The sequence below is a fragment of the Grammomys surdaster genome, unplaced genomic scaffold (assembly GCF_004785775.1).
Source record: "Grammomys surdaster isolate TR1022 unplaced genomic scaffold, NIH_TR_1.0 126028, whole genome shotgun sequence".
Taxonomy (NCBI): domain Eukaryota; kingdom Metazoa; phylum Chordata; class Mammalia; order Rodentia; family Muridae; genus Grammomys; species Grammomys surdaster.
The window spans coordinates 2,225,549-2,247,984 of NW_021620841.1; the positions used below are offsets into that span (position 1 = coordinate 2,225,549).

Here is a 22,436-nt window from a genome sequence, read left to right on the forward strand (position 1 = left end):
CTGAGGCAAGAGGACTGCCATGAGAATGAGGCCAGTTCGGACAACCTCATGAATTACAGGCTACTACACAGCCAGCAGGCTTACAGAGAGACTATGTCTCAAAAGAAAACAAATGACAGCAATAAAAATAAACAAAGATGACACCAAGTTTAAGAGATATCAAAGAACTGGTTAAGTGTCAATGAGTCTAATTACAAACACAAAAAAATACATCAGTATCACTAAGAACATAAAATTGAGAAATGGCTGAATTTGGAGTCTGTTTCATTAAAAATATGATTTTTCAACTTTAACTTTTCAGTCTGTTACAGACACCCTATGATCGTGTCTCCCAGGCTGTCTCTGAATTCAGGGTCCCCCTGCTCCAGTCATTTCTAGCATACGCCACTACGATCAGGCTGCATAGTTCTAGTAATGTAATTCCAAAAACATTTCAAAAAATTAAAGTGACAAAATACACTAATATTTTGTACTTTAACCCTAAAGAAATGTTAAAAGATAGCCTACTTACTGTTTACAAATGCATGCAGACTAAGGTTTCATTTAACTGGTACCTTTTAAAAGGACATGGCTGGGGCTGGGGTGCACTGGAACAATGGCTGAGCGGTTAGGAGCATGTACCACTCTTGCAGAAGGCAAGTTTGATTCTCAGCATGCAGGCTGGGCGCCTTAACTGCCTATAATATAGATTCAGGGCATCTATCCTCTCTTCTGGCCTATGTGGTTTCTGCACTCACAAACATAAACTGTATAGAGACACATGCATATACACATAATTTAAAAATAAGAATAACATCTTTAAAAGAAAATCGGTGACAGGAAACCCTCCAAAAATTGTATAAAACAGAGATTTAAATATCTAAAGAATTCTGGTATCTTTGTTTAGCCACTTCCTTTGGAAATATTTTTAAAAATTACCAAAGAATAATATTAACTTCAAAAGATACTTTGTTTTCTAAAGGAATTAGGCTGAATAATCTCTAGAAACTTCTGAATAATACTGTTTTAACATCTAACAGTGTATTTAAGATATACTGTCTTCCAATTGCATAACTTGACAACTCAGAAAACATTAAAACCTTAAAGAATAGTCACAGGCTAGTCTTCCTCTAGGAAACTGCATGTTGGTTAATAACTTTTATGCTCACTGTCTCTCAATCTGTTCTCACTCTCCTAATCTGATCATCAAGTGTGTGTGTGTGTGTGTGTGTGTGTGTGTGTGTGCATACATCATGCTGCCCTCCATGAACATCTATAATTACTGTAAGTGTCAATTCAAAACAATAAGATGATGAAAACAGACATTTCTTGACTTAGAATTTAAACATTCGCTAAGCTGTGGATAACTTGGCTTCCTGACTGGCATTTGACTAGCTCTTCTATCTACCCGTGAAATGAATAGAGGGTGTTGTATTCTATAGTATACCCTTATTCAGTGTTGACAGCTATGGGTTCCATGAAAGCCAGTTTAGGATTCTGCTCTTGTTCTTTAGGATTTACTGTGTCAGATAAGATCACATTAGTACAATAGCAAGCAACCCAAATTGTATTCTCTGTCAACAGTACTTCTGTAAACTAAAGAATTCGAAAGTTGAATCACCTCCAGGTCTTCAATAATGTCATGCAATTGTGAATCAGCAGTGATGAAAGAGGTCAGTGGTGAATATATGCTTGAGTCCCTTGCTCTGGATGTCGCATTTCTTCTCTCTTTCCTCAGTCCAGACACTTCTGTGTTGCGCACCTGTGATGAAGCAGGTTCGATGGCATCTATAGGCAAAAAGTGTATGAGAGAAAAGGCACCTTCGAAACGTATGTTTTCTTCCTCAACTGGCTGAGCAAGTAGATTTCTTTGCTGTTTTCTGATGACTGAAATTGCAGTCCCCGAAAAATCTGGCAAGACATCGGCAGCCATGTCTTGATTCCCAAGCCTGCTCTGCTGCACACTCTCAGAATCCCCCTTACACTTGCCTTCCTTCTGCACTTCCAACTCTTTTGGCATTTTTAATGGCAGTCCGCTGGCGTCAGCTCTTGACTCTGCTCTTGACTGAGAATGATACAGGTTCCAATGTTTCTTCAGCTTCCTGTTTCTCTCCTTAGCTCCATGAGTATTAGTGTTTGAGGAATCGATGCCGTAGACGTTCAAGCCATATTTTAAGGATAAAAAGGAGCTTAGATAGCCTTTACCAGAACCCATGTCAATTACCTGAAGGAAAACAAAAAGGAACAAGCAGTCCTCATCTGTTAAGATGAGTAACAAATGCAGCATATCTTTCATATGCTATATTTGCTAATTTAATGTTTTGATTTCTATTAAAAATAAATCACTGATCATTTTTATCCAACATTTTCCAGTTCCAGATAGTACAGTAAATCAAAGGAACAACTGAGGAACAGAAGTAACATTGGAAGCAAGGAAGAAAGTATGTTTTTATCATATATGGCACTATTAATGCCGCAGAAAATTCCAAAGAATATCTTTAGATAGCGATAAAAATAACTGCTGTATTAAACAATGTGCCAAGGTGTTGGAATAACATATACATTGTATCAACTGGCTATGAAGTTGTGTCTTAGTGTTCTCAGTTGTTAACTGTTGTCCCAGCAGTACAGGGATAGCAGGACATGTAAAAGTTTGTCACTGCTGTGGGGGAGGAATCTCTCCCACTATGCTAATAGCTTTTTTTTTTTTTTTTTTTGAGAAAGAAGTGTCGCAAAAGCAGCAGAGGAGAGAGGGGCAGCTGGACAGAAGCAGGAAGTGAGCAGGGAACCAGAGCAGTGAGAGCCAAGTGAAGAGATGCAGTGGAGGAGAGATCTCCCTAAGTTAGACGGGCTAGCTGAGGGACCAGGCCAGCCAATAAACAAACATGTTTGTTTTCATCCGTGTGTGTGTGTGTGTGTGTGTGTGTGTGTGTGTGCGCGCGAGTGCGTGTGTGCTTCCTTCCATCTCCTTCCACCTAGGGACTGAACTCAGGATGTCACACTTGGAGGTATGTGGCTTTCTCTGCTGCATCATCTTTTCAGCCTCTATCCATTTAAAATATGTAGCTAAACGGAGTAGGGAGGGGGCTAGCTAGCCTCCCCCTGGCTGAGGAGCTATTGACGGTTGATGGTGGACAGGGAAGGAAAGTCAGTTTTTAAGGTCTTTTTAAGGGTGGGACCCAAGTAAGTAAAGCATGCTCTGGTGAATAACTCCACATCCCCCAGTAATACAGGCAGAGATGGCTGGACTTGGACTGTAACGAAAAAGAGGATCCAATGTTGGGAGGAGGAACAGAGGGTATTACATACATACGTATGTACATGCATACATTACATACACACACACACACATACATAAATACATACATGCATACTTCCAATACACAAAGCAAACATTATCACTAAAAAGGGAGGAGAGGAACTAAAGTGATACCGAAACACATCAGGGAAAACCACCAGACTCTGAAGCTCCATGCTCAGGATCCGGGTTTTGGTTTCAAAGGGCTTATGTAGCTCCACCCTTCCGACTCTGCTGCCTCAAACAGCCATCTCTCTCTTAGACTGATTCCTCCCTGTATACAGCCCTTCCTTGGCAGTCTTCCCACAGTTCTGACGTTCCAATACCTCAGGTTGTGCACAGTAACTCAGGCTTCGCCTTTACAATGGCCTCTCTGGATTTCCTCACTGGGACTCTGCCTCTGCCACACGTGGCCAGGTCTCAATGACTCTGTGAAGTCATAGAGGAAGAAAACATGACTACCTCAATCTTACATCTTTTGTGCCTCCAAAACGAGCATCATGTGGCAATACTGTCAAGTCCAAGTGGCAGCTGAGGATGGAGCCTGCCCCATTGGACCCCAGGTTCTATAGCTTCTGTATGCTGAAGATGGGGCTTCCCTACGTACTGCCTTCCAGGAAAAGAAGACCTCTTTGACTCTTTCTTTTCACAAAATCTATGGAGTCTTGCTCTCTAGGTACCTGTGATGGCTATTCTTGGCTGTCAATTTGTCACTATCTTGGATTAAAAATCAAAGTTAGAAGGGCACACCTGTGAGGGCTTCTGGTTAATTAGAAGTGAGGAGATCCACTTCTCCTAGACCTTTGAGATGTGAAGGCACAGTTGTTATTCGGATCTTTTCACGTGGAAGGTCCACCTCTAATCTGATCCATACCTTCTGCTTGAAGTCTCTCTAAGGATACGGAAGAAGGAAGCTTTCTCTCTTTGCCTGCTTGCCCTCTCGCCTCACTAGCAAGTCCATTCTTTCACTGGAATTACAGCCTAGCTCTCAAGAATCCCAGTATATACTGAAGACCAACTGAGACATCCAGCCTTGTGGACTAAACAACTTCTGGATTCTCAGACATTCCGGTCATAGACAGCCATTGGTAGATTAGCTAGACAGGACTCAGTAAGCCATTGTAATAAATCAACCCCAACTCCATGTATGTTATTTTTCTGTTGCTATGATAAAATAGACTACATTTTGGCTTGCAGGTGCAGAGGGTATGGTAGAAAGGCACGAGGACATGCTTCCTGGTAACCAAGAAGCAGAGTGCTCACATTTCAGTCACATGCAGGAAGCAGAGTAAAAGAGAGAAAAGGAAGTAGGGCCACAAACTCAGTGACAGATTTCCTCCAGCAAGGCTCTACTTCCTAAAGATTCCATAACTTTTACAACAGTACCACCAGCTCAGGACCAAGTGTGCAGATACATGAGCCTATGAGGAGTGTCCCACATTCAAACCACAGTACTGGTTTATGTAGTAGTACATATAAATACAGAATAAATACCAATGCATAACATTGTGAAAAACAAGCATACAGCAAATAGCCTTTGCCTTACTCCATGACAGTTCTTTCAGTGAAGACTGAAGTACTATGTGTAGTCTCTTTGGTAAGTGAAATAAACACAGAAAGGAAAGTTGAGAAGAAGAGGATGGGGTGGGGAACAACAGTTCAATAAAAGGTAAAGGTAGGAAAGGAAATCTGAGTGACACCAAAGATGGGTAAGACTTGTAAGGAAACATTCTTACCTGCTTTAAGCCACAGTAATCGGCAATACTGCAGATTAGCTCTGACATTGCCTGAACCTCATGAGATTTTTTTGTATTCATAAACTCAATTGTCTTCACATTTTCATCTGAACAAACACAAAGAAAATTAGAATACTGCTATGAAAGAGAATTTTAGTTTGTCACACAAAATTGACAGCTTTTTAAATTAAATATTAAAATGGCATAAATTCTATTGTGGTATCTGTGCAAATGAATTATTTAAACAGTTATGATTCAAATTTAACTAATAAAAACAGATTATTAAAATCATTCCTTGATATAACAAATAGTTAACTATAAGTGAAAAAAACTACCAAAACTAAACAAAAAAAAAAAAAACCCTTGTCATCAAAGAATAGCGATAACAGAGTAAAAAGATAGGCAAGCAACAAATTGGAAAACATATTCTAATATACATATATAAAAATAAAGCCAACCCCCACTCACCAATAAGCAAGCTACTGTCCAATACAAGAGCAGACAACGGAGCAGCCATTTGTCTATCTGTACTGTCTAACACAGCGGACACCAAGCATGTGATTATTTACACTCACACATAAAATTACCAAAGCCAAAATGCAAACCAAACTTCTAAGCTATACTAGCCATATTTGAGGTGCTTAGTAACCACATGTGGCTACTTTCTACTACAGAGTGCATCACAATTATATACGCTAATATATATACAAATATAGTATATAGTATTGCTGAACATTCAACAACACAGCACATTAGAGCACATACTGTATGTTCTAGAACATAAGCACATATAACAAACTCAGCATCATCTGAACTGTGGGAATTGGGTGGTGGCAAGTATAAATTTAGGGTTGGGCTAGAAATAAATCTGTTATGGTGTGGTAGTGTTAATACACAACATGCCTGCTTATAGGCTAAACCTCTTATTCCTTCAATAGGAAAATATAAACCTTACTAACAAGATGTTTCCAGGAGTAAATGGTTTTAATACAATGGCATTCTGCTGACAGATACCAGCCTAGAACACAAACTGACATACTCCAGGATGGGGTTATACTCCCTCCATATGCAACTAGCTGTCACTAGCTTGTCTCTACACTGTGATGTCAGCTTTCTTTTACTGGCGTAAGACAACATCCATGTAGATCTTGGTGATCATATTTGCTATTCTCTCTCACTTTGATACCCAACACATAGTACTTAAATGTCAGAAGGCAGGGGGAAGGATAGGCAGACCATCCTTCATGAGCGGTCACTCAGTTGTGGCCAGTTAGAAGCCTCTGGGATAAAGTACTTATGCTTTGGATACAATGACAACAGAAATGTTGCTGATGAACTCAATTACAGCCAGAACACCCTTACCCCAAGCCGTGACTTCCCAAAGTCATTTGTAATTTGCTCCAGGGAAACATGGATATGTGAAAATAATTTTGATTAAAATACTTAGAGATAAAGGAAGAACAGCAATAATGAAAAATTGTATTTTAACACCTGTAATATGTTTGAGAGTCTGAAACGAACTGTGGTAAAGACACTCAGAGGCTAATATAATAGAGAAAAGAGCATAGAGATCTGTAAGTGTTCTTAATACGGGATAAGAGAATCTGTTCTTTTCAGTATGAGCTAACTTATCATGGTTGATAATATCCAACAATAAATAAACTAAAAATAAATGGACAGACAAACATCAATGAGCCACATACTGTGTCTAAGTACCTAAAACGCATAAGTATCCATCACAATCACACATACCAATTCTCTGTTTTCTGTTTACTCGGAGGGCTGTAAGCAACTGCTCAAAAGGAGTACACAGTCCCAAGTTGTGCACAGAATAGTGTTTTGCAGTTAGAGCAAAGGCTTCCACACTCAACAGCTTCTGAGAAGTTTCACAAAATATTTTGGGGAGATCAGTGAAACCTAAAAAGTTGGACATAAAAGATTAGCAACAGTTATGCTTGAGATTTTTAAAATAGCAAATGAACAACTGGGATTTTACACCAACTTACAATGTTTTAACTTTCAATCTCTGCAATCTTTCCAACAGTTCCTTTGCATTTGTTATTTAAACTGTCAGCCTCCATAAAACCTGGATTTAGCATTTTCTCCAATCATGTCTTTAAGGATCAAATTAAAATCTGGTCTTTGTGTTTTCCAGGAGCAGCAGCAGCAGAAGTCTTAAGTCTGAAGAGTCATTATCTAATTTATGAACTGTCTTTCGTTCTCACAACCGTGCATGTTACACTGTCTGTCTTTATCACACCGTTGTTCCTTATTCCTGTTGAACAGCATTGCACAGTTGTATTCTTTTATGCTGTTGTCAAGGAACATCAATTTCTTTCTAAAGTTTTTTTTTCCTTTTCATTCTAATTTATACATAGCAGTTCATAAATCCTTAGTGAATAAAACAGTCCAATTCATTTAAAGGTATTTTTAAAAACTAAATCAAAGTGTAACAAACTAAAAGTAAGCATAGAAAACCAACAAATCCAGTGTTGAGTAAGTGTGCAAGGCATTCACTCTGGGGAAGCATACACTCTAGAGAACAACTTTGATTCTACCAAAACCAAACGAACACCATAATATATATGCCATGAATCTTGTCTACTTAAAGTCCACTGAAACACAAAGAAACACTGTTGCTCTTGGACAAAACTTGAAAACAATATACATGTTATCTTCAAATTCTAAATAAAAACTATATGCTCCTGCATATACATGCTTTCTTTGTAAAACTATTATCTCTTAATTTGGTGTTATGATGTGTGATATTTATTATTAAAAAAATAGTAGAGATGTGTGACTTCAACTTTGAATCAATTAAATAGAAAATAAAACCATGAAGGTACTATGGTGAGTTTATTTAATACAGATTTTGGGACATTTTACAAGCTGAATTTACTGATTCAGCCAAAAGTAATAAAATCTACATCAAAATATTTAGATATGATTTGGGGGGAGGTCGGGGGGAACTCAGTCAACTACTAAGTGAGGCTTTCAGGTTTAAGAGCAGTCTCAACATCTGCAGGGTCCAGGGGAGCAGTTTCTTAACGAGTGATAGAATAAGACTATTAAGTGGCCATGGGCAGAGGGGCTGTGGGCAGAGGGGCTGTGAGCAGAGGGGCCGTGAGCAGAGGGGCCGTGAGCAGAGGGCCCATGAGCAGAGGGGCCGTTATAATACTCAGTATTGGGCAACGTTGCCAACAGAAAGAAATGTGATGTTTCTGTTGGAAAAGTGAATGTTTGAATCAACTTAGCTATCCTACTGAAAATTCTTGAAAAGATTCCAATTTGACCTGAACTAAATGCTATTAATTTGCTTTTAATTACAGCCTCCCTCCCCCCCCCAAAAAAACCCCAAACAATTGGGACTATTGAAGGTTTAAGTTAAAGTATTTTCAAGAATAGTTAATTTTTAAAGGGGTATATATTCTGAATCAATCTTAGTTTATATCTTTAGAGTTAAAACCAGTTTACTCAGTCCAGAGTTTGACAATTAAAAATTATTTTGATCTTAAAAGTACAGCGGAGGTAAACTTTTTTCTTTTCCTTTTTTTTTAAGAGTCTGGATTTGCTGCTTTTAGAGATTCACGGAGCAGAGAAGCTGCAGCGCAGTGGGGCTTCAGCTACTTCTCAGTTGGGTGCAGACATTCCTCCCCACAGGGAAGAGGACGCATTGTTAAAATCTGTGGCCTGTGTCACCTGCACTCCAAGGCTTGACTGTTTTGCTTACAGTGCCCTCTACTGGAGGTTTCTATCGTACTCCAGTGTCAGCTTCAGTTGTTTTTGTTATCACTATCCCATGGCAGTCTCTGGTAAGAGAAGCTATAAGGCAGTAGGTAAAACAGATGAACTGAGAGCCGGTGAGTGAGCCGGCTCAGTGGGTAAAGACACTGGAGGCTATCCTCAGGCCCCATGTGGTGGAAGGCCAGAACTGACTCCTGCGCCTCTTTCTCGGACCTCCATAGACTCAGGAAGGTATGCTATGTAGGCACCCACACCAGCAAATCATGCATACACCGCACACATACACACATACAACAATAAATAGAAGATTTAAAAGCAATAACAACTTAGGAAATAAGATAGAAAAGAGGCAGGAGAGGTTACTTTCAAAACATGGTACCAAGATACCTCTAGCCTGCTTTTAATATTTCTACCAGATGCCAATGTATACAGGAAAACAGGAGTCAAACACACAGACCATAAGAACCTTCGAGGAAAACTGCACAAAGCTTTAAAAGTAGAAATAAAACCAATGAACGTGTACTGGCAATTAAGTGAGATTTCAAAGCTACTTACCTGGTACCATACTTGAGCGTCCTGTAAGAAGCTAGGGAAGACAGCTCCATCAGGTCTCACACCACACTGCCCCATTGATAAGATATACCGAATGTTTAATATCACATGCCAGGCATGGTTAAATATTTTACCCGTCATTTGAGCAAGTTAATTGTTGCTCTTTTGTCATTTGCAGTGGAAAAAATCTAAGACTTGACAAGATGGTAACTGATTCAAATGTGCACACATTGTCAGGGCAAAAAAAACACAGCAGCCTGACTTTACACTCTGCTCTTAACCCCCAGGTAGCATGCCACACCAGGCAGAATAACAGCAGGCATGATGATGGACGTGACTATCCAAATCAGGTCTGGCAACTTCTCTGGCCGGTATCAGTCTGAAGCAATATGTTAAGATATTACATACTTGCTTTATTTTTGTAGCCACTTTCTTTACTTCTCTAAATATTTCCCTCTCGACTAGAATCATCTTGGTTTCAGAAATTAAAATGTAACTCAGACATATGAGATAATTAATGTCTATGAAAAGACAATAAAATACTTGTGTAAGATTTTCTGTGGCATCTACTAGAAACAAAGAATTACTACTGTTCCATGTTCAGTTGTAAGGCAAACGTATTTTGCACACAGCATGAATGAATGGATGATGGATGGATGCATGCATGCATGAACGACAGCATATTTCAATTCACTTACTATTGTAGCTTCATCAACTACGGAATTCTCCTAAGACTCCGTAGTGGTTGTACTCACTGAGGCCACTACGAGGACTTCAATAGCACCACTGAGCCTGTTAGGGAAGCATAAAATCTCGTGTCAGCCTGAATGCTGACAATGTTAGTGGGAGACAAGAGAGACTTAAGAGCATACAGAACACAGTATAAGATACAAATATGCACTAGCTGCAGACATAACTGCGTTATAGGGGTGGGGAAATCATTAATCACACAGCCAATGGACCAGATCTCAGGAAGATACTGACAAGAGTATCTTCTTGATAGTTATCTTCACAATGATATAAAAATATTTTTGTATTTACTTCTACAAATATTCATATTCCTGACATAGCTTTCTCCTTTCCATCTTCCTGTGTTGATCAATAGCATTTCATTTACTGTTAAAGTTAAAAAAATCTTTTTATCTTTCTCATTCTGTGTGCCTTCAATTCGAATCCAGCTAGCCATCCAGCTGATGTAAAACTGTCTTTCATCTGAAAACTCCTGCCATCACTGCTACGGGGCAAACCCCGTTAGTTCCAGCACTGCACAAAAGCCTCATGGCAGTTTCCCTTTGGATAAAAACCACAATGTTCCCCAAGTGGTGGATGAACTGAGTGTGTTTTTTTTTTTTTTTCTAAAAAAGAAATTATTATCCCATGAAAATTTAATACAAGTTTTTAAGGCTTTGGTTTGTTCAACAGTTGTCTACAGGGTTTAATTGTTAACTGTTTAATAGCCAAAAGTTAAATCTTTCTTTCTGTTAAATCCTACAAACTTTGCAAATATCCATCATATTGTAATGTACAGAGAACAATAATACATATTGTTGCTTTTAATAAGAATCAATTACATGATCCAATTATATGCTAGGACTTACTCTTTTTCTTTTTTTGTCTAAACAACTCTAGCTTAACTTATTGTTGTACATAAAATGAAAAGTATATTATTTCAACATGCAAACCATGCTTTTGGATGAAACAGTACATATTAAGAAGGACTGAGGTGCAGCTCCGCACCACACCGATATTAACACATAATGAATGCATAAATACAGTCAATCATTCTAAAAGCATCGTCACAATGAACTACATACACTTGAAAAAGAAAGTAAATATAAAAGTAGAATTAACCATAATAGCTGAATTTAAAATTTCCTACGTACCTTAATTTGTTCAGAAATACACTATACAATGCGACAAATTTAGAAATGCATTTGCAAAATAAAAAAATAGATAAAAAGCAAAGTAATTCAGGGGTGTGTACTACTGTGAAGTTGCAGTCATGGACACAAAAATGGCATGAAGACCCTCAAACCCTACAGCACACTAGAGATAAAGAACAGCGGTAGAGAGAAAGGTTGGGGTGAAATGCTTGCCTCGCAATCACGAAAACTACAGTCAGGAGCCTCTACCCTCTAAAGACAGATGAATTCAGTAGCCTCCCTGTCCTAGGTGACCTCCTACTGTGGTGGGAAAAGACCACAACCAATCATACTTGAGGAAGAAAGCGTGAATTTGGCTTACATGTCGTAATCAGTCCAACATTGAGGGAAAGCAAGGCAAGAACTCCAGCAGTCAGGTCCCTGTAAGCAGGGACGAAAGCCGAGGCCATGGAGGAATAAAGCTTCTTGGCTTTCTCTCCATGGCTCTACAGCCTGCTTTTTTATATAACCTGGGACCACCTCCTGCCCAGGGGTAGCTGGGCCTATGGTGGGCTGGGTGATCCCATATCAGTTCTTGAATAAAGAAAACTTCCCACCAGACTTGGCGGGTCTGATGGGAGCACCTGCTCAATTAAGGTTTGTTCTTCCCAAAGAATTCCAGTTCCTATCAAGCTGACAAAACTGATCAATCCACTCTCTATAACTCCAGCTTGTGGGAGAGAGAGACAGGGACTCCTTGGAAAAGCTGACTAGACAGACTAGCCAAAAAGGCAAGCTCCTGCTTCATCATGAGATCCTGACTACCATGTGGAGAGCAATCAAGGAAGAAACTGGACATCAATACCAGCTCTTAACACGCATGCACAAATGCATGTGCATACCTCACAAAACATACATATACACATATACATATACCACACACACACAACAACATGTGGAAAAGGTTTTCAGTGAGGAACAGCTTGACTATTGGGCAAACAGTAAGAATTGTATTGTATAGAATTGGAGAGAGTAACTGGAGAGCAATGTAACAACTGAGATACTACATGTTTTTATGTTGGAAGAGTAAAAATCATCCATGGCTAGTGGCAGTTGATGTTGGGACACATTTTTCTCAGGAGTCCAGACACTGGCAAGTTGCTCATGCTCCAGTAAATAACACTACACGGATACTCATACAAGCAACTCTAACTAAAATCAGTGAGACGTCACACATGCATGATTGCACACACACACACACACACACACACACACACACAAAGACCTTAAAGTAGGAAGGAGGATAATTAGGAAGAAGAAAGTAAGGCGTTAAGCAGGAGAGAGAGGGAACAAAGCAAGGTAAAGATGGCTGAATATGATTAAGACATACAGATGTACAAATTTTTCAAAATAATTGAAACTCCCTTTATATGCTAAAAAGGATTCAAAATGTTGACAAATTGAGACAAACAACTAGATTTGAGAAAACAAAAGCTGCGTATCATATATGTGTCCCATTACATACACGTACATTTATATTACATTACATGGATGTACATATACATTACATACATGTGAATATACATCACATACACACCAAAAGTATCCTCTGGACGATGCTCAACACACAGGACTTTCTTATAGACATCTGTAAACATTATAATAATTTAACTCTTAAACTGCTGTGAGAGAAATGAGAATAAAATTCCAGTTGAAAGGAATACTTGATTTGGCATCGTTTTATACAATTGCTGGGGTCTGTGATCCCACCCACTTGGATGTAAACTTTGCTTAATTTGTTCCTCTGCTGGATTTCCTCACAAGTTTAGAGAGAGCTTGTGGTGGACTGAATAGGAAAGGCGCCATAGATCATGTGTTTGAATGCTTGCCCACAGGGAGTAGCATTATTAGATTCAACCTTGTTGAAGTAGTTGGGACTCGGTTGGAGGAAATGTGTCACTAGTGGGTAGACTCTGAGATCTCAGCAGCTCAAGCTGGCCTAATGGCAGAGTCTCTTCATGCAGCCTGAGATCAAGATGTAGGCCTCAGCTCCTTCTACAGCCATGTCTGCCTGCATGGCATCATGCTGTCTCTTCACAGAGCTAGATGAGAAAATCCTAAGGAATGCTTCCAATAAATTAGCTCATAAAACAGCTGGGAATTTATAAAATTGGGTGTTTTATGCTCAAAAAGTTATCAGGTCCAGAGACATTTCCAAGGTTGATAATCCAGTCTAGTCTCTGTTGTCATTAGACAGACAGACAGACACACACACACACACACACACACACACACACACACACACGCGCAATTGGTTCTTAGACTTTCATGCATGCATGTATGCATGGACACAAATATTAGAATTCATTCTTAGCCTAAGGAAACAAAGAAGTGGTTTCACTGATCTACTCGTTACACTTTACACTTTGCCAATATCTACTAAACATCTACAATGACCATATATCGTTCTAAAGTAATGGACAAAATACTCTCAACATTACTGCTTATGGGAAAAGGCAAGAAAAAAGCTAAGGAAGGAGGGCATTGGGACTACTAAGTAATGATTCTCATGAAAACCTGACTTAGTAATTGTTTGCTAAACAAATCAACCGATTTAAACATGCACATTGAAAGGCCATCCCATGGAGTCAGGTGATACAAAATTGAGAGTCTAATCTTCCACTAAAGCCTGCATCCCTGGTAAATTATTTTAAGCTGTGAAGTCACAAATCCGAAATTAAGGAATCTCGATTTGCAATACAAAGATTAAGAGAAAATAGGGGCCAGATGGTAAAAATGCTTGCCTTATAAGCATTGGGGCCTGTGTATCCACAATAAAAGCTAGGTGTGGTGGTATAGACTTGCAATTCTAGTATTGGGCAAGGGGGGATGGGGAAGGGGAAGAATTGGTTAGGTACTAAAGCTTACTGGCTGGCCAGCCTATCCTAACTGTCAGCCCCTGTCTCAAAAGACAAGGTGCAGAGCTCCCGAGAAATAATACTAGAAGCTGACTTTCCACATGAGGGCAGGCAGGTATACGCACAGACACACACACACACACACACACACACACACACACATATGAACAGAGAAAAAAGAAAAAAAAATACTCATGCACCTAGCAAAAGCAAACTGCAGAACATACAATGGCACCAATGAATTAAGCTATATGTAAGGTAATATCCCATCAGGTAGAGACCAACTTAAACAAAGTCTTGTTCTGCCCTTAAAAGTTGTTTTCTTGCATTTTCTTTGGCTTATTTTTTAGCTTTTTGAAAGCCAAGAAGAGTCATTTGTTCAACAAATATTTCATGGAGCACTTAATGTATGCCAAATATTTTTCCACATGTTGGAATCCATCTGTTGTTAAGGCAAACGCAGTTCCTGCTTTTTACAAGTTTATGAACCAAATTATCAACGCAGAATAAATACTACGGGAACAAACTGAAAGGGTGCCTAACTTTCCAACAACCAAGAATGATTGCCAAGAAGCATCATTTCTCAAGTGCTATCATGAAAACACCCCCTATACCCTCCACCTCCATCCCAGGTGGCACTGTGCATTTACAGGATACTTCAGTGGTGAAGTATATTCTCTAACGTTGACAACACCTGGAAAACCTGGAAGCAACGCACAAGCAATTCCAGTCGCTAGCGGCTACTGTTCTTTTGTCTATTTCCAAAACAGAAACTTGGCAGAATCTAAGTTTCTTAAGGGTATGAAACTCCAGAGCCTAGAAAACATCAGGGCGCATAACTGATATTGAAAGCACATAGTTTTCGAATAAACTAGGGAGCATTCAAAACTCCCACTATCACCATCCTAATCCTCTGCAATCGTCCTTGTACTGATTAGGAACCGGCTCTTAAATGGTCTTCCCAAACTCACTTCAAGGTTGTATGGATCGTCACGTTGTCTTTGGATGTTTCCAAAACTAAACTGTCGAATCATTAAGTGAAGGAACGCCTCTTCCTTGTGTTGACTACTTTTAAATTATGGAACTCTACCAACACCCGGACTAGAACCAGGAGGGGACCCTGGCCGGACCCAGCCCACCCTCGCTGTTCCGATCCCTCTAATTCATCTCCTAGCATCCTGCAAGTCCCTGCCACTTCCGCCGAGTTCCACCAGGGGGCGCGCTGACACCCGCCCCTCCCGCCCGCCCTGCCACTCACCCGCCTCCGCCTCCCCCAGGGGAAGCTTCGCCTCACGCGGCTCGGCCTCCGCCGCCGACTTCCTCAGCGCCGCCAGCACGCTCTCAGGGGGCAGGTCGACCAGCTCCTGCCAGATCGACTTGGTGTAGAAGTCCACCGTGTGCGCGCTGGAAATAGCCAGAGCGCCCCTTAGGAAGCTCAGCAAGTCCTGTAACTTGGCGTGCAACGTGGGCAGGTCCAGGGTCCTGGGGAGAGAGCAGGCCGCCGCCATGACGCTCACCCTCCAGGGCTGCAGGTGGCGCCAACATGGCCGCGCGACACCTCTCTCCCCATCCCCGGAAGCAGCACGGGCTGAAGCAGTCGAGCTCCGAGCATGCGCTAGTTTTGGGGGGAGCGATTGATTGCTTTTGCCTGATGACGTATTATGTCGGCGTCCACTGTAGTTCTAGGAACCCCGTGGTGGAAAATGGCGCCCGGGCGACCGTCTTCGAGGTGGCGGACCGGAGGGTTTGCGGCGCGTGGGGAAGGGACTCCTCAGGTCAGATTCGGAAACCAGAATGGGAAACGCAGGACCTGGCGGCCGAGCCACCAGCAAGCCTTCCTGGGGAGCGTGCGCGAGGGTATGTAAGGAGACAGCCGTGGAGGAGTCCTCGGGCCCGCGGGATCCGAGGGTGCACGATGGGTCCCGGCTTGGAAAAAGGACGTGAACTGGGTCTACCTTGAGATCGAGAAAGCGGTTCCTAAGCACGCCAAACCCGAGAGCTTCTCAGCCCTGTGCATGGGAGAATCGGACGGTGCTGTCAACTTAAATCATTTAACGCAGCTCTTTCGTCTAAGCAGAAGCACGGATCGTCTAGGTGCACTTGGCTGAGCAGCATACAGACATACTTGGCGTATATATTACAGCAAAGGAAAGAGCGAAAGATCGGGTTAAAAAATACACTGCCCCAAAGCTTTGATAAGTAAAAAACACCGCAGTAGCCCTCTAGTCTCATACTGCTGTCTTAGATTCGATGTCTTGTCCTTGTAAGGCCTCTCATTGAACGTCAAATGGTTAAGTGTTTATCTAATAATAACTGACAGGTGTTCAGAAAGTTGTACAGTACCCCTCTTTTGTTGTTTTGTGTTTTATTTTGGAAAATAAGCGATTAGTAAATTTCTCCAAGGGAAAAATAATAGATTACCCTACCTTGTTTTTCAGTATTTACTGAAGACCCAAGTGAGATTTTGTGTGAATTAAAGAAAATATAATTTGTGAATATGATTATAAATTCAAGCTGAGCCGGGCGGTGGTGGCGCACGCCTTTAATCCCAGCACTTGGGAGGCAGAGGCAGGCGGATTTCTGAGTTCGAGGCCAGCCTGGTCTACAGAGTGAGTTCCAGGACAGCTAGGACTACACAGAGAAACCATGTCTCGAAAAAAAACAAAACAAAACAAAACAAAAATTCAAGCTGAGCAGTAAAGTTTAGTTTACTGTACTTAGAAGTTTTTATGTGGTGTCTGACAAGTGTTAGCCTTATGTTCAGGAAAAGGGCCAGCTTGCTCTTCAGTGTATCATTAAATGTGTTGCCTAACTTAATCTTTAAAGCAAAGCCAAGTAATTCTATCGTTTGAATATAATGTAAAAGAAAAAATCTTCATTTAATTTTTCACTTTCTGTTAAAGTAATTGTGACTGAAATCCTTCAATGCTAGGACAAGGTTTTGCATTTCGGAGAAAACTGAAGATCCAGCAAAATTACAAGAAATTACTGTGGAAGGTGAAGAAGGCACCAACCCCACAGGAATCCCAGTTCACAGATCATTACCCAGAGCATCTGAAACACCTCTATCTAGCCGAAGAAGAACGACTCAGAAAACAACGAAGAAAGGTTGCCCTGGCTTTGTCAGAAGAACAAGCTGACCAGCCTTTGCCTGAAGAGGAAGGCAACACTGAGCAGACTTTGTCTGAAGAACAGTCGAGTGTTCACCAGCCTCAGCCAGAAGAGCTGAATACAGTAAAGTATGCACTTTCTTCTTTTCAAATTCTTTACTTTAAATAATGTTTTATTGAAGATACAGAGAAACTTGTGTAAGAATTAAAATGTTTCTTAACACATTTTTCATGTCATGTAATAATATAACACTTCCCTTGTAGCATTAAATGACTGCATAGATGGGGAAAATATGAAATAAGAATAGATCCGAGCTTTGAATTGCGGCCGCTCAAGAACAAGTAATAGAATTGGACTGTAATTAAGCCTAGTTATTAATGTGTGTGTCTTAATGTGGGGTGGGGGCTGGGCGTGATGTTGTAGATCTGTAAGCCCAACATTTGGGAAGCTGAGACCAGACAATTTCCAGTTCCAGGCCAGCGTGGGCAACATAACCAGACACTAGAAAAATAATGCAACTGTGTAGCCATTGGCACTTTAGATTATCAAACCAGACTTTCAATGTTGGTATACCAGTGTCCACTATGACAGGAAGGATAGTGTAAAAGTCTTTGAGAGCCACTATGTACAGCATCTTGCACAGCCTTAACCTGATCATCTTCTCAGGTCAATGATGTTCCTAAAGCATGATAGTTCATGACATTCTGTCATGTTCATTTATAGCAAGTATTCTAAATCATGCTTGATAATTGGTAATTTTATGACTGCTAACTGCTGTTCTCTGTATTTTAATTTGCTTTTTCTGCAAAGGGTACAGGAAATAGGTTTCACTTAATGAAAACCAAGCAAAGCATGGTTTTATTATGCCTGTAATCTTCTCAGAAGGCTGAAGCAGGAAGATTGCTGTTAATTCAAAGCTAGCTTGTGGTACATAATAAGATACCACCCTGTGAAACAACCAACATGTTTCACACGTGGACTTTGTTCTGGATGAGTGCCGGCTGATCCCTGATAATCCCTGTACTGAGGAGGTTTAACACAGGAGGACTGAATAGTTAGAGCCGCAGCTGGAGTAGATGGCGAGTTTCAGGCCAGCTGACACTACTTTATCTTAAAACAAAACCCTCTTTACCACTTTGATTTTATAAGAGCTAGTTTATAAAACTTTTGACACATACAATTCAGGCAAAACTACATTATCATATGCACAGCAAGGCATCACTTTAGATCTTAACTTCTTTTTTTTATAAACCAAAACTGTTGTCTTCCAAAACTGGGACAATGATTGCATGCACAGGACATATGCAAGATGAAGCCAGGCAAAATTCCATCATGGACTGGGGTGGGGGGGGCGGACTCACAAAGTTCTATATGTAGCTTAGGAGATTTTGTCAATTGATGGCTGAGGAGGCATAGTCTCTGTCTTCCACAGACATGCCTGAGAGACTCCCCATGCTCCAGTAGATGGCTCCACACCCATGCACATGCACATGCTGGCGTCAGGAAGAGGACTCAGTTTAATAAAAATATAAAAGATGCACATGAAGCTAGGAGGGAAAAGGATACGAGGGAAAAGTAAAGGATGGGGAAGGAATTGGAGAAGAAGGAATGGTGGGTACATTTGATCAGTAATATATATATATATATATATATATATATATATATATATATATTTCTCAATTTAAAAAAGGAAAAGAAAATTGAGCATTAGTTGTGCTGCAAATAAGAACAAAGTATATAGTGGGGATAAAGGAAGAAATGAGGGTTGGTTTTATTTTGTTTTCAGTAGACTCTTCTGTCATGAAATATTAAATGAGTAAGGTAGATCCTCTGAGCTCACTGGCTAGCCCCCTGGTGTGTGGAGAGACCTTGCCTCAAATACGGTGATGCCCAAACCTACAGGAACACTCACATGCATGAGAATTGGAAGTGAAGAATGACACTATCTCAAACTGAAGTTCTCAGAAGTAAATAATAGAAGGAAACGCAAAGCCTATTGGATATTTGGGACTAGAAGATCAGTACTGTCTTGGTAAGGACAGTTTGGAATTGTGGAGCAGAGATCATGTGTCAGAGAGTCAGGGAGTGAGTTGGAAGTCATGACTACTTTATTCTTTGTGCAGAAATTTACTGTGAAAAGCTAAACATTATTAGCAGACCCGGGTAGACTTTGGTAATGGAAGACATATGCATTTATTCTTAACTAGGGAGCTGCTGAAATAGGTTATAGTTATGACCCAAGAAGGTAAGACTCACGGGAACAAGTGACACACTAGTGACTTCCCTTTCCAAGAGCTTAGAGTGCTTCAGTGTAGAGCAAGACAAATGAAGACTGTTCTAGGAGGGATGACTTGTGGTAAGAGGACAGACAGACACAAGGTGGCAAAAGCAGTCACACTGAGGTTTGTTTATACCTCTCTTGCATCTGGTACTTACCATCTGTTATTAACAGTTTGCTATCCATTCATCCATGCTTGTTAAATATTTCTCCCTCAAATCTCCATTTATCATCCTTTAATCTGTAATTATGACTATTCTATAGCTTTAATGTCTTATTTGGGCATTTTCCTTTTGTTGTTGCTGTAGCTGGTATTGGTATTATCCTCATGCTTCCTTCAGTTTGAATTAGTGAACTTTTTGTATATAAATACTGGATTTGACACAGTTGCATAATTTTGGCTGAATCATTTTTCAATGATATAACTTACCTATCTTAATCTATCTTGCAAGTTCTGTGACTTTTCCAAAGAAAAAGAAAAAGAAAACTTCAAACCAAAAGGCACAGGAAGAGTATGAACGAATACAAGCGAAGCGTGCTGCTAAGAAATTCGTAAGTCCTGCTGTGTGATTATTTAGCCTTGTTTCTCTTTATCTTTAACATGTGTGCAAGCTATGCTTCTGAGTATTGACACATAATATTGTCTGCTTTAATACTTATTTTTTTGCTTTACTCAGTAGACTTGCAGAATTATGTAATTTTCAAAGTTCTTGATTGGCTCAGACAATCCTAGTAGATCAGTGATAAGATTTAAAAAACAAACAAGCAAGCAAAAAAAAAAATGTTGCTGGTAAGTTAAAATGAGCATCTGTGATAATGTTTCTCAAACTAGGGCCTAGGAACTGGGTTCTTTAGCAAGTTCCTTGAAACTTTCATGTGCTTAAATTTGAGTTCTTGAGACCTAAGTATTCAAAATATTGATGATTTTCTTAATTTAAGAAAATTAATGAATAATTTTCAGATCTTTCTTGAGGCGGAGTCTCACCATGTAGCTCTGGCTGGCCTGGAACTCAGAGATCCTCTTGCTTCAACACATGCTCTACTACGCCCAGCTCCTTATCCTCATGTATGTTTAAAGTAAATATATGGTTAACTGATTTTAAGTAATGTGATGTAGCGTGATGAGCACTTGAGAATCTGTTTATAAAACCGCGCTCTGCCACAGAGAGGTCCCCAGCAAGGCACAGCTTCATCTCCGAGCTTAGTCATTGTATGTAAGACCAACAAAGTAAACTGTAACGTTTCTGGAAGGATAATATATGCTATAGTTTCACAAATTGCACGTATGATTCCTTGCTAATTATAATTACTTGTAGTTACAAGTAAGTGTAAGTCTAGTGTATCATTTTGAGGCTCGCTGGACCAGAAATGAAGAATGCATTTAATATACAGTACTGTGTCTTTTCAGCTATTACATTGATGCTAATAATGTCAGAGTGCTTGTTGAATCCTGAGTCTTCAGAACTATTATCATTTTGAATTATAGTCCTCTATACTTAGATTTGAATTTTCATCGTAGCAAGTGAAACGAGCATCCTAGTCCTTAGATGGTGAACCTCATGTCTAGCAGAATGTTTTGCACTTATATAGTAGGTAGGTAGTCAGCATTTTCTAGGTTAAATCTGTGAATTATTTAATAACAACAACAACAAAATACAAGTCAGTTTTCTTGGAATGAACTTTTTAGTGTTACCAGGATATTAACAGTTAACCTCTGGAAAGGATCCATCATCCCCCCAACCCCCACCACCACCACCATAAAGAATTAGAGGGCTAATTCGTTAGTGGATTTAAACAATGAAATTGTTAATTAAATATTTGACTTCTCAGTGAAATTGAAGACTCGACATAGCAATGCATCAAGTGCTGCCCTGACTCTTGTTATTCTGTGCTGTTCCTTATATCATGGTATTAGAGCAAAGAGGACAACTACGTCAGTTCCCCTCATACACAACACAAAAGACAGATTATCAAGGCTTGCAGGGTGACAGCAATTTCACAACAATTTCTGACCTGTATTTCCTGTTTATGACTAATGCATGTCATGTGTGTTTATGGTCACAGGAATTTGAGATGAGAAAGCAAGAGAGAGAAGAGGCTCAAAGGCTCTACAGAAAGAAAAAAATGGAAACTTTCAAAATCCTGAGCAAAAAGACTAAAAAGGGCCAGCCGAACCTGAATTTACAGATGGAGTACCTTCTTCAGAAAATACAAGAGAACAGTTAAAGCGGACACTTTGTTTCTAAGGATTGAATTCTGACTGACTGTTGCATCCTTTTGTATGTGTATCGGGAGCCAGCAACAAATGGATTGCTGAATTAGTTTTTATTTTTGAAAAAGAAAAATTTGTATATATATATATATATTCTCCACACACAAAAAAGACATTATCCTGAGATATTTAAAAACTTCCATGGAATTTGTATGAAATAAACTGCATAAACTGCTTTGAAATAGGAGGCGTGAGATATTTCAGTGACGTGAACATGTTTCAGTTGGCTACTGGAAGTTAAACTTAGGTCCTTGCACTGGCTTGGCAGCTGTACAAACACTAAAACTACGTTGTAGCTCCCGGGAGTTTGGAGATAGGGTTTCCGTGCAGTTTATATCTGCTCTCAAACTGGTGCTCTTCTTGCCTCGGCCAGGAGGACTGGGATTTCAGACCTGCACTACCAGCCCTGGGAGATTATTGTTTAAGTTCATTTTAGTTAAGGGAAGGAATGACTCACCTTTGGAGTTTTTATTTATTAATTTTTAGTACATGGTACGGGAAAATGGATTTTCTAGGCTACCTGAAAGTTTGTATCTCCACAATAAGGTAGATCTAATAAATTTGATTTTTGGATTGAATTTCATAGAAGCATTCTGTTTAGTAGATACATTTTTAAAATATCTTTTAGATAATGGTAGACGTGCAGTATTTTCACAGTCATCAAGCACTGTATTGTCACCATGTAA

General features: G+C 39.9%; 2 protein-coding genes across 5 annotated transcripts in view; one reads left to right on the top strand and one right to left on the bottom strand.

The window, feature by feature from the left end:
• The window catches only part of Mettl25 (methyltransferase like 25), a 66,306-nt gene extending 50,704 nt beyond the window's left edge, over nt 1–15,602 (bottom strand). For 2 of the 4 annotated variants that reach the window (XM_028754565.1, XM_028754564.1), the window contains exons 1-4: nt 15,348–15,602; nt 6,766–6,930; nt 5,014–5,120; nt 1,601–2,203 (exon numbers count right to left, since the gene is read on the bottom strand). In XM_028754565.1, coding sequence (XP_028610398.1) covers nt 1,601–2,203; nt 5,014–5,120; nt 6,766–6,930; nt 15,348–15,597 — 1,125 coding nt within the window. In that variant the 5' untranslated portion in view covers nt 15,598–15,602. Of the gene's footprint in view, nt 1–1,600; nt 2,204–5,013; nt 5,121–6,765; nt 6,931–10,007; nt 10,083–15,347 lie in introns of those variants that run through there. The other 2 variants (XM_028754566.1, XM_028754568.1) reach the window with 2 other exon arrangements.
• On the top strand, nt 15,444–22,328 carry Ccdc59 (coiled-coil domain containing 59). Its single transcript, XM_028754569.1, has 4 exons — nt 15,444–15,946; nt 17,022–17,328; nt 19,931–20,030; nt 21,543–22,328. The coding sequence occupies exons 1-4, from the start codon at nt 15,751–15,753 to the stop codon at nt 21,702–21,704; spliced, it is 765 nt and encodes a 254-aa protein (XP_028610402.1). The 5' UTR covers nt 15,444–15,750; the 3' UTR covers nt 21,705–22,328.
• The last annotated feature ends 108 nt before the right edge of the window (nt 22,329–22,436 follow it).

Excerpts from the sequence above, each read along its gene's own strand:
- Ccdc59 (XM_028754569.1), top strand. The coding sequence starts at position 15,751 with ATGTCGGCGTCCACTGTAGTTCTAGGAACCCCGTGGTGGAAAATGGCG. Across the intron at positions 15,947-17,021 it reads CCTGGGGAGCGTGCGCGAGG|GACAAGGTTTTGCATTTCGG; the intron begins GTATGTAAGGAG and ends CTTCAATGCTAG. Across the intron at positions 17,329-19,930 it reads GAAGAGCTGAATACAGTAAA|TTCTGTGACTTTTCCAAAGA; the intron begins GTATGCACTTTC and ends CTATCTTGCAAG.